At 41.9% G+C, this 10,839-nt stretch overlaps 1 protein-coding gene across 1 annotated transcript; it reads left to right on the forward strand.

Annotated features, from left to right (window-relative positions):
• Positions 1-3,834: 3,834 nt before the first annotated feature.
• Positions 3,835-8,729, forward strand: LOC118322578. Its single transcript, XM_035654289.1, has 2 exons — positions 3,835-4,308; positions 7,092-8,729. The coding sequence occupies exons 1-2, from the start codon at positions 3,835-3,837 to the stop codon at positions 7,557-7,559; spliced, it is 942 nt and encodes a 313-aa protein (XP_035510182.1). The 3' UTR covers positions 7,560-8,729.
• The last annotated feature ends 2,110 nt before the right edge of the window (positions 8,730-10,839 follow it).

Consider the following 10,839-nt stretch of genomic DNA (forward strand, 5'->3'; position numbering starts at 1 on the left):
TAGTTGTATTACTTTTCTGCTACATCCCACAAATTCAGACTTCATGTGTTCCTCTGTGTTAGTGTCAGGGTAATCGCCCAGTAAGAGCAGCTAAAGGTTTAAACTAGCAGTTTTTTGACTCCATAAAGGTTACAGGCTAGATGAAAAACACATCTGGCTCAGACTGATGCAGAGACACAATCTTTTAAAGAACGTCTCTTATTTAGAGACATATAGTCTATTTTGCAAGTTCTCCTGTTGCCTGTGTGCATTTTCCCAATGATCTGTCTGAAAGATGGAGAGTCAAACATTACATCCATCAGTTCTTTACCCCTTGTATCCTGATGTCCATGATTAAAATCCAGTTCTGTTTGTTAAAAAACAAAGTAATGGGAATATATCCAGCTGCTCAATGTAAGAGTTTCTTCCAAGCTAGCTTCCTGCTTGATGACATTCACAATTATAAAAATGAATCTGAGGATGTGATTGTAGGGGATGACAACAAAAGTACCGTTGTCACTATTATTTCTGGGGGGTAACTGTAATATAATAAGGAAATGTATTAGTAATTAGCCTGGACACAGTTGAATAAACAGAATTTTGTCATGTTTTTATTATTACTCTTATTATCTTATTATTGCTACCGTGATCGTTTTTCAAATTTGTATTACAGCATTTCAAGTTACATTTCCCATCTTCAGTGAAATTGTGTGTACTTGGACTGACACAGTGTTGTCTGCGTGTCAGTGATCCTGCATTATTGAACACAGCTCTGAATGTGGGCCTGGGGACACACATGAGTTGTGTGTATGTACAAGTGATAAATAAAGTTTGTGTGTCTGGGTTGATGTGGTGTGACCTGTGTGTGTGTGTGTGTGTGTGTGTGAGTGGAGCTCCATGCAGCACCATGCTCTTGTGATCACAGCGCTGTCCCGCTTGCTCCTCGCCTCTTGATTATTGGAGAATAACTTGCACTCAGCAGGGCGGATTATTGCAGAATAACTGTCTCTTTGTTGCCATTTAATACCCTCCATGACCGTGACTGTGTGCGACTCTCGCACGTTTGATACCTGCCCCGTAGCAACCATTTAAAGGAGGCCGCTGGCCTTGGCGACCGAGCGGCCCTGTGCTTCGACTCGTGCCCCCCTCCCTCGCCCTGGAGCTCAATCCACAGGCTCAGGCTGGTAATTCCCCAGCCTTACCCCAGGGGGCCTTCTTATTGGACCAGGGCTTTCCCCACAGGTCGCCTTATTGGGTGAGAGCTTTCTCATTGCCAGGGTCTCATGACTAAGCCCAGGCCAATGGGGAGTCTGTGATGAGGCTGAGTTTGTGTCTGTGTGGGGTAGTGACCCCTCGTTTTCCCCTTACCACTAAAACCAAGGAGCTTAGCACAAAAATAAACTCATTCAAGCCAAAGGGATACGAGCCTATTCATTCATAACTAAATAATGATGTCTCCATCACAGCACCACCTCTCTAACTAAAAAGAGGTCATCAATTCATAACCCTACCCTCTGAAATCCTTCACACTAGCTCTGAAAAACCAGTTCGAAAAACAAATGTGGGAAGAAAATAAAAGCTAGGTTTCCATAAAATGGACCTGACATCTGTGCATAGATCTTAAAGCCAGTAATAGCACCATGCGATGAGCTGGTGCACCGTGCAAAACAGCAGGGATTCTCAAATTGGTAGGTCACTGGCTTTTATGGGCCGCGTGTGATTACAGGATGGAGGCGTAAGCATATAATCTGTCAAAATGACTGTATCTGTTAGCAAGCAGCGGTGTGTTGTTCTGATCTGACCATCCTGTCTGTTGCTCAGCTGGGTCCGTAATGGTGAATACCTGAGTCTGGCCTCAAGCATGCCTGACTGGAAAGCGTCACATGGCAGGCTCTAGAACATAGCTGGCTGAGTCATAAGCGTCTGTCCTCAAAGGGTTGTGAGGGTGTGTACTCAGGAGAGCACACCGTCACAGGCTGGAGATATAAAAATCACAGGGTGGCGTGTGTCAGTTACTGTTAAAGTCATCAAGCACAAATCAGTGGAACTGTAGTAATGCCATACTGCATGTGGAGTAGGTTGTAAGTAGGGGTGTAGCTTGTCATGGACCTCAGTTTTGGGGTCGTGGGAGGCACATTCCCAGTAAATGGAAAACAAAGGAACAATAAAGAAATGTATGTAATTTCTGTAATTCCCTTTTACCCCATGGGGGCCTAGCATAGCTAGGGAGACTCAAGACTAGTAGCCACTGCTATTTAGGTAAAATGTGGAGGAAACGGTGTCAGGTCAGGATGTAATGTATGACACAAATTGGAGTTTAGGAAATGTAATTTTGGGTGTAATAGATACACATTTTTACAATTGTAGAATGTAATAATCACTTTACACCAACAACATTAACAAATGAAAATCATTTTTATTTTCCTTATAAGTTTTTGTCAAAGCCACAGGGAGCAACTGGAGAGGGTTTAAAGAGGTGAAGACCCTTACAGTAACAGTTATTGTGCTCACATCTCTCTAGTCATTCCAATATCCTAAGCCAGTCACCATGGCTGAAGGCTCAGCTTGGCTGTTGTATCCCCCTCAAAAAAAAAGGGCCCGGGTGTGTGGAACTAGTATAGATTCCAAAATGTAAGGTTAAGTGACCCCAGTACGTTTTAGTGCCATTAAAAGTTTGACATAAGCATTTGAGAGTTAAACAGCAGGGAGCACCAGAAGGGCAGCAGCATTATGGACCTGCTGCAGCAGTCTAGTGGCAGGTGCAGGGGCTCCAGAGAGCAGTGGTCCAGGCGGGATATGACAAGGTCCTGGGTGACGACCTGGTGTCTGCACCTAAACTGCAAGTAAAGGTCTCTTGCAGTTTAAAGACCAGGATCCATCTTCAACCTACTGTACTGTATTTAATGTAGTTGTGGGCACAGTTTTCCTGTGCTCACTTACAGTTTGAGAGGTTTATATCATCTGGATAACCTGTGGTCAACCTGTGATGGACTGACTGCTCCTGTTTCTTGACTCGTCAGATTCAGTTGCATAGATGTTGCCATGTTCCCAGATCTTCCCCATCTTACTTAAGTGAGTGTTAGTCGAGTGACTTGTAAATCACCATAGGTAAACAGCACATTACAAACATAGGTCACATGCCTGAAAGATGCAGTTGATATAAAATGCTGACAATGCCCAAGCACAGAATGACAACAGATCCAGTGTGTAACATTGAGGAGGATCCTGTCTCTGTCCTTCTGTCGTTACCTCTGTTCTCTCTCTCTCTCTCTCTTTCTGTCTCTCTCTGTCTGTCACACCCCAACTGGTTGAGGCAGATGACCACCCACCTAGAGCCAAAGGGTCTGTCCTAGGTTTCTGCCTGTTAACAGGCAGTTTTTCCTTGCCCCCGTCGCCAAGGTCTTGCTCATGGTGGTACTGTTGGGTCTCTGTAAATGTTATAAGGAGTTCGGTCTAGACCTGCTCTATTTGAAAAGTGTCCCGTGAGATTAACTTCTGTTATGAATTGGCGCTAATATCATAATCAATATTCGAATGAATCTCCGAATTGAATTGAAACTGCGAACATCGCAGTCACACAGTACCTACCGCTGTCTGACATTAGTCTCATTAGAAGCTCCGTCGAGCTCGTGATGTCCAGGCCTAGCATCCCGCTTCAGTTACGCTTCTGGTCAAAGCATGTCTGTACTGAAGGAAATCCACTCCCCCCCCCCCCCCGCCCCCCCGCCCCTCCCGTCCCCGAATGTTCAGACCGACTGCTGACTGTGTGTTGAAACCAGCCTTCAACTGCCAACTGTGACCGGCAAGGTGCTATAGGCTGGCTAATCAAACCTCTCTCTCTACAGTGACCCCAACATGCATTACCAGTGGGCTGAAGATGACTTTGATCTGCCTGATGGGGTACTGCGACTGGGCCTCTCTGAGCCAGTTAGCAGTCAAAAGTATGTCATGTATCACGGCACCACCAGGCAGAACGCTCGATCCATCCTGGCCTCAGGGTTTAGCCAGTCCGCAGACGGGATGCTCGGCCGCGGCGTCTACCTCAGCAGAGACCTGAACAAAGCTAGCCGCTACCCCATCAATCACCCTGAGTTTGACAGGGTCGTCATTAAGGTCGTGGTCAACGTGGGGAAAGTGATCGCCATCGATTGTCAACGCCACCCGCTTCAGAAGACCTGGCACAGCCATGGCTACGACACCGCCTGGGTGCCGCCCAACTGTGGGATGGTGAAGAGCGGTTTGGAGGAGAATTGTGTCTGGGATCCGAATCGAATCAAGATCCTCTGTACCATCAACCCACGTCCAGTCCAACCTTTCCTTGGGAGTGTGGTATTGGTCTGTGCACTTCTGTGTGTTTTTATATTTTTATTCTTTATTTTACATATTTGGTTAAAACAATAATGTTACACGTTAAAGTTGTCGTCTGGTGGAATGAGCATATTTTATTTATTTGTTTTCTTCCTCCTGACTCTTGTGCGTCTTATGTGGATCCTGTAAGTGAGATTAATCTTTTAAATGTTTCATATGTAACTTTTAATAAAAACCATTGTTAACTCTGTGCTATTAACTAGCTTTCCATTTACGAATCACCCCATCAGCCAACACCACGAAGCAACCGACCCCAGACCCAGTCTTGTTTTATCCATTAATAGGTCCAAAGCCCAAATATATTAAATTTACTATAACGTAAGACAAAAAACAACAGCAGAAATATCACATTCAATACGCTGTAACCTTTAAATGTTTTGTGTTTTACATCATGATTATACAACAGAAGTAAGAAAGAAAGAATTACTCAGCTGATCCCTTCTGATTGGCTGTAAGGGTGTGCATTATTCTATGGTAACATCACAGCTATAACACAAATCAGCGTCCTGAGGCCGTCTTTATGAAGCTGCACCTTCTCGTACTCTTCGGGCAGGTAAGGGAACATTTTTTTCTGCCTATTCAAAAACAATAACGTTTACAGGGAAATCATTATCTGCTGGAACACTATTCTAACAAACGTGTTTACAATCAATCACTCATTGTATTTCTTCCGATATTGTATACTGTTTGATTAGAGTCGGCAAACTGATCCTAATGCACAGGCTCAAGAAAAAGATTCAAAATGACCACAAAGAAAAACAAAAAATCTACAGAGAGATACAAAATAGTTAGAAGGAAACACAAAGTGACCACTAAGAGACACAAAACAACTACAAAGAGACACAAAGTGACCACAAAGAGACACAAAACAACTAGAACTGAAGCCTTTAGGTATAAAAAGGAGAGTTAACATAAGGTCTGCAGGGCAGCTTCCTGCCAGAGGCAACTAGGAACAAACTAGTTGTACAAAATATTCCAAAGTGTTTTTGGCAATCCCACATCTGCAGACGTGGATCTGTTTTATTGGCCTGGAAAGTCCCATGACTCCCTCCCAGATCTCCCACCCCCACCACTGCCATGACCAACCTCTGATTATAAACCCTGTCTGAGTGTAAACAGGAGTCCTTAAAAGGCAACCGAAACTGAAAGTGCACATTCCTTTCCTCCTGTGAACTCACAGCCTGCAGCAGTGGAGAGAGGAGAGGTACGTGAACACAAACTGTGTTTATTCCCTATAAAAGAATACAGTAAGTATTTTCACTGTGCATGTACGAGGAGGTAAAGTTAGTCTGATGAAGAGTTTGCTCTTGTCTGGAATATGTTGACGTGTCTGATTCAACTGGGATCTTCCTGACCGATAAAAGCAGATTTTTCTGGTGTTTGCAGACTTAAACAAACATACCTTTGAACCGCGTTTAATCCTGGTGAGAAGCTGCAGCAAATAGGTGGTTTCTCAGGGTTTTCTGTTTTTTGTGTTGCTGGATTTTGAGACTTTGGGACTTTGGGCCTTGCTTATGGTTTGCATGATGGCTGCAGAGTGAACAGGCTGTTCATGGCTGGGTAACTGTCTCTTAGTATCAGTATCAAACTGTTTACAACTACACACATTACTGTAATTAAGTCATTATTTTGGGTACTTTTTCAGTGTTTTTTCAATCCTTATTTTTGTGATATTTTCATGGTGGATATTTTCAACGGATTGGGCTTGTTACGACTGTGGGGGGAATATTGTCAAATTCGGGACAGAAAAAGGTCTAAAAATCTTGCCGACAGTCACTAAAAAACGTCCTTAAAAATACATATTGGAGAGAGAAAACTCTGATGGATCTGAAGAGTTTTACTGGAGTCAACACACAAGACTACAAACACCCTATAATATATGTTGTATAGGAGCTCCTCCTTTACTGCAATCCAATATTTTATTATTACTCCACCCTGACCTACTTTTACTCAATAGTTTCTATGTGGAGTGCCGGTCATGTTGCTGGCGCACCCCTCCCCTTGTCTTCTGCTACTTCTGGAGACTTTCCACAAAGAGGGGAGAGGAGAGTAACACTGTTATAATAAACCCTGGATAAAAGAAACAGAATTATATGTGCAAACAAAAAGGCTTTTTATTAACAATGTTAACAATGCACAGATTTTAACTTGAATGATCGATTCACTATCGACGTGAATCGATCAACAACACTTTTAAATATCCATGTACTTAGGTTTTCAGCTGAAAAAAATAGGTTTAGGGGTTTATAATGTCGCAATTTAGCTCTGTGATCAGCACGTCTTCAAATCCCACAGAGATCGATTCAGGCCACTGACTGACTAACTTCTGGCCTGGCACCACAGCGTTGATCTAGCGTGAAGTTCGATCTGGAGTCTGCATTTTGTATCTTATTTTATTTTGAAAATTAACCAGATTCTCGTTGGTGTGGGTCCGCCAGGAATAGACCAGCTGCGTATTCTGGAGGATGGCCTAGAACGGGCGTGACTGTTTTACTTTCAATAAAGCTTCTTTCTGTCTTTGTGCTAAGCTATGCTAAACAACAAACTTAACTATCTTAGTGTGTTCATGTTCTGGTCTCATTCCTGTATCTCTGATCTCCGGTGAGGCCGCAATGATGTTTAGTTGGAATCTGTCTGAAGTCTTTACACTAACAGACTCTCTCTCCTACAGTGACCCCATCATGGAGTACCAGTGGAATGAACGTGATCTTCCCTATGGGGTGGTTCGACTGGGCGCCTCTGAGCCAGTTAGTCATAGTACGTATGTCATGTACCACGGCACCAGCAGCCGCAACGCTCGATCCATCTTGGCCTCAGGATTTTGCCAGTCTGCAGACGGGATGCTCGGCCGCGGCGTCTACCTCAGCAGAGACCTGAACAAAGCTCGCTGCTATCCCGCTGGTCACCCTGAGTCTGACCAGGTCGTCATCAGGGTTAAGGTCAACGTGGGGAAAGTGATCGCCATCAATTATCAAAACCACCCGCTTCAGAAGTCCTGGCATGAGTACGGCTACGACACCGCCTGGGTGCCGCCTCTGTGTGGAATGGTGAGTTGCGGTTTGGAGGAGGATTGTGTCTGGGATCCCCGTCGAATCGAGATCATCGATACCATCAACCCACAACCAGTTGAAGACTCAGGTGGAATTCTTGCTGTAGGTCTTGCAGTGTTGTCAGGTATTGCTCTACTCGCGTTGGCTTTCGTAAAGAATTAATGAAGACACCGACTGTGTGTGGAATGGTGGAGAGCAGTTTGGAGAAAGACTGCTTCTGGGATCCTTTGTCGAATCAAGATTATTCATAGCATCAAACCACAGACAGTCCAGGACCCACTTGGAGGTGGAATTCTCTCACAGTGTTCTCAGATATTCTTGGAGAATGTTAAATCTAAATTGCACTCTGTATTTTTGAAAGCAGAGTGTTATGATTAGTATATTTTTATGTGCCAACAGGAATATTGTCACGAATGTTCTGTTTTTCTGTCGGATTACTCTCAGTGGTTACGTCTTATTACAGTCTTTTATTACTTCTTATTTTAATCATAACGTCATCATGCGTTTATCATTTATGTATGTAAGATGTAGGTCTCCATCAGAGAGTAAATACGTCTGTTATTAGTTGAGGTGGTGAGTCATTTATTCTACTTGTATTCACTTGATTTATTAGTTGCCTATCATTCATCTATGCTCTACCCATGTGTATATTATTTACCACACTATTGCTATTAGATTATAATGACTTGTTGACATCCTTTTACTTATCACATAGTATTATGATTGAAAGAGGTTCACTTGTTTATCAAGAATAAATAAGATGAGCTTCTTTTTGTGGTTGTGACCGGCTCCGTTCAGGTCGAACTAAGATGGCTGACAGAGAGCAGCATTGGTGTAACCGCAAAGCTGAATCATGTGCAAAAAACGGAAATTCAAAAATTAAGCTGAGGTTCTGAAACCATAAAAACAAGAAGAGGAGAGTACGCAAAGTTTGTGAAAGGTTCCTGATGAGAGGAGTAAAACCACAAGAGGGTAGAAAGCAGAAACTGAAACACTGATAAAGGGAAGAACTTCCCACCGCTGGCGGTTTTTGGTTTCTCTGTTTTATCCGTTTTCAGACCACAGCGGTGTTTGAGGATTGTGAGTTTTCAATCTCTTGCCTGAACAGTGAGGAACAGACAACAGTAAATATTGGATGAGTCACAAATCAGTGAACAACTGAGGTTTATTAGATTTAAATTTAGCAGATAGATAGAGGGACTGAATTTAAACAAAAATCTAACACAATTCATTTAGAAAACAAGCCGATCTTGGTTTCAATCTTTTATTTTTATTTTTTTCTATTTTTTGTAAACCAAGACTTATAATTGAGACAATAAAAACTACTTTAAACATAAATAAGAACTCTCACTTCCCTTTTTTATCCTGAGGAAGACTTTGTGTTTGTTTGAGTTCTTCAAAATGAGTTCTCAGTTGTTATGGTTTTGTCATTTTCTGTTTTATTTTGTAGATTCACTCCTCTTGTATCTGGGATCCTAATTGAATCCAGATAATTGGTACCATCAACCCACGACCAGTCCAAACCTTGTTTGTGAATGGTGCATATGGCTACATGTGCAGCTACGGTATCCTTCACTTCCTATACTGTATATAATGTAACTTTTAGTTTCCGGGTTGAAGCAAATGCGTCACACACCACCAACTATGTTTGTGTTTTCTTCTAAATAACTTAAAAGGGTCTCAGGTCAGATCTCAGCCTGGGCAGGTGGAGTGAATAATATTACAGTCTCCTTACCGTATGACAGGAGGTCATAAAACCATACCTACATTTTTTGCCACCCTTGATGTTGGACCAAATCGGCGCCAGGGGCTCATTACATTGGAAACTAAAACATATTTCTTATTATGAATAAAATGGCCCAAAGATATTATATTTAGCATAATAAAGACAAAGAAATGTCACATTGAATTATGATACAAAACTAAAAACACTCCACTGACCTTCCTTGTACAAGTAAACTATATAGTACAGGAAACCAAAGCCCTGGTGGCAGGGCAGAGAGTCTCCAGGACTATTAAGATGGGAGGGGACAGGTAACCTGCACACACGCGCACGCACACACACACACACACACTCACACACACACACACTTCGTTAAAGATTAAACAATTAAAACAAAAGTGAAACATGAATGCACATTTTTTCCTTATATAAAGCAAAGTGAACGGACAGCCTGCACTCTTGGAGCAACCTGCAGAGAGGTAAGGACTGCCTGAACACACAATATTATCAATGCTGCGTATATGAGGAGTATAGTGAGTCTGATGGAAAGCTGCTATACAACAGGAAAGTCTATGAATCTGTGCACTGCAGAATAAGGAATGTTTGTATTGACATGTGATAACATTGTAGTAAAAGTCAGCTACGGTTCCATTGCTCATGTGAATCAGGGGTCTGTGACCGAGGTTGTCGTAAAACTGTGCAGATTGTAACGTACATCTGAGGCAAATTTGTGATTTGTGTCCAAAACTAAAGAGATGACATTAGATTTCAGGATTTCTCATGTGATCATTAATTCAAATATCTTGGCACAGTAGTTGAGCACACTGTATGTGGGAAAACAAACCTCTCTCCTGTTTTATGGCGGATCCACCCACTGTTTAATGAGTTTGAGTTGTTTACTCATTTGTTCCTGCTGCAGTTGGACTTTTAAATAACTTTATGTGATGTTTGTATTTATGTTCTTTATTCACTGTCTCATCGGTTGCTGTCTGCAGATTATATTGATACTGATATACTGCTCGGTGTACAAAAAACAGGGATTATAAAGCTACCCTTAGACCCTTGAACCTTGTTTAGGAGCTATAAACTAAATGTTTCTTCCTGTTTCTAATGTTGGCGCTACATGAAACCAACGTCACATCATCCGGCAAGGTGCTGTAGGCTTATTATAATATATTGTAATGTGTTAATTTCTTAATTTTCTTGTATTGTTTTAGTGTTGAACCCAGCAAAGGATGTAAGCCCGAAGGTAGCACACACAGATTTTCAGTAAAAAGTTGACTAATCTCAATTACACCAAATTATTTTGGCCATGTCAGAAAAACAACAATTTAAGCATGAAAAAATATTTGATTTGAATATTTGATTTGAGTTGCAGACATTTATTGTTAATGAAAGGTAAATTAAATTACTTGTACTCAACATTGGAGGTTTTCTTTGCATTTCTCTAAACTTATTTAAAATGTCTGCACAGAATTTATCTGAATAAAGTAACTTAAATGCATCTTGTTACCACTTAAATTGAATTTATTCAGTTTTTTTGTTACCAGCCGAAACAGCTGATGTACGATAAAAATAATTCACAATTAATCGATTATCAAATCAGTAGCCAATCACTTTTGGGGCTTATATTCTGACCGCGATGCTAGGCTAACAGTTTCCCACTGCTTCGTCCTGTCTTTGTGCTAAGCTAGGCTAAACACAGAACTTAAAGTGGAC

This window comes from Morone saxatilis, unplaced genomic scaffold (genome assembly GCF_004916995.1).
Source record: "Morone saxatilis isolate NCDOM2014 unplaced genomic scaffold, NCSU_SB_2.0 Contig14, whole genome shotgun sequence".
Classification (NCBI taxonomy): domain Eukaryota; kingdom Metazoa; phylum Chordata; class Actinopteri; family Moronidae; genus Morone; species Morone saxatilis.

Excerpts from the sequence above, each read along its gene's own strand:
- LOC118322578 (XM_035654289.1), top strand. The coding sequence starts at position 3,835 with ATGCATTACCAGTGGGCTGAAGATGACTTTGATCTGCCTGATGGGGTA. Across the intron at positions 4,309-7,091 it reads AACCTTTCCTTGGGAGTGTG|CCAGTTAGTCATAGTACGTA; the intron begins GTATTGGTCTGT and ends GGCGCCTCTGAG.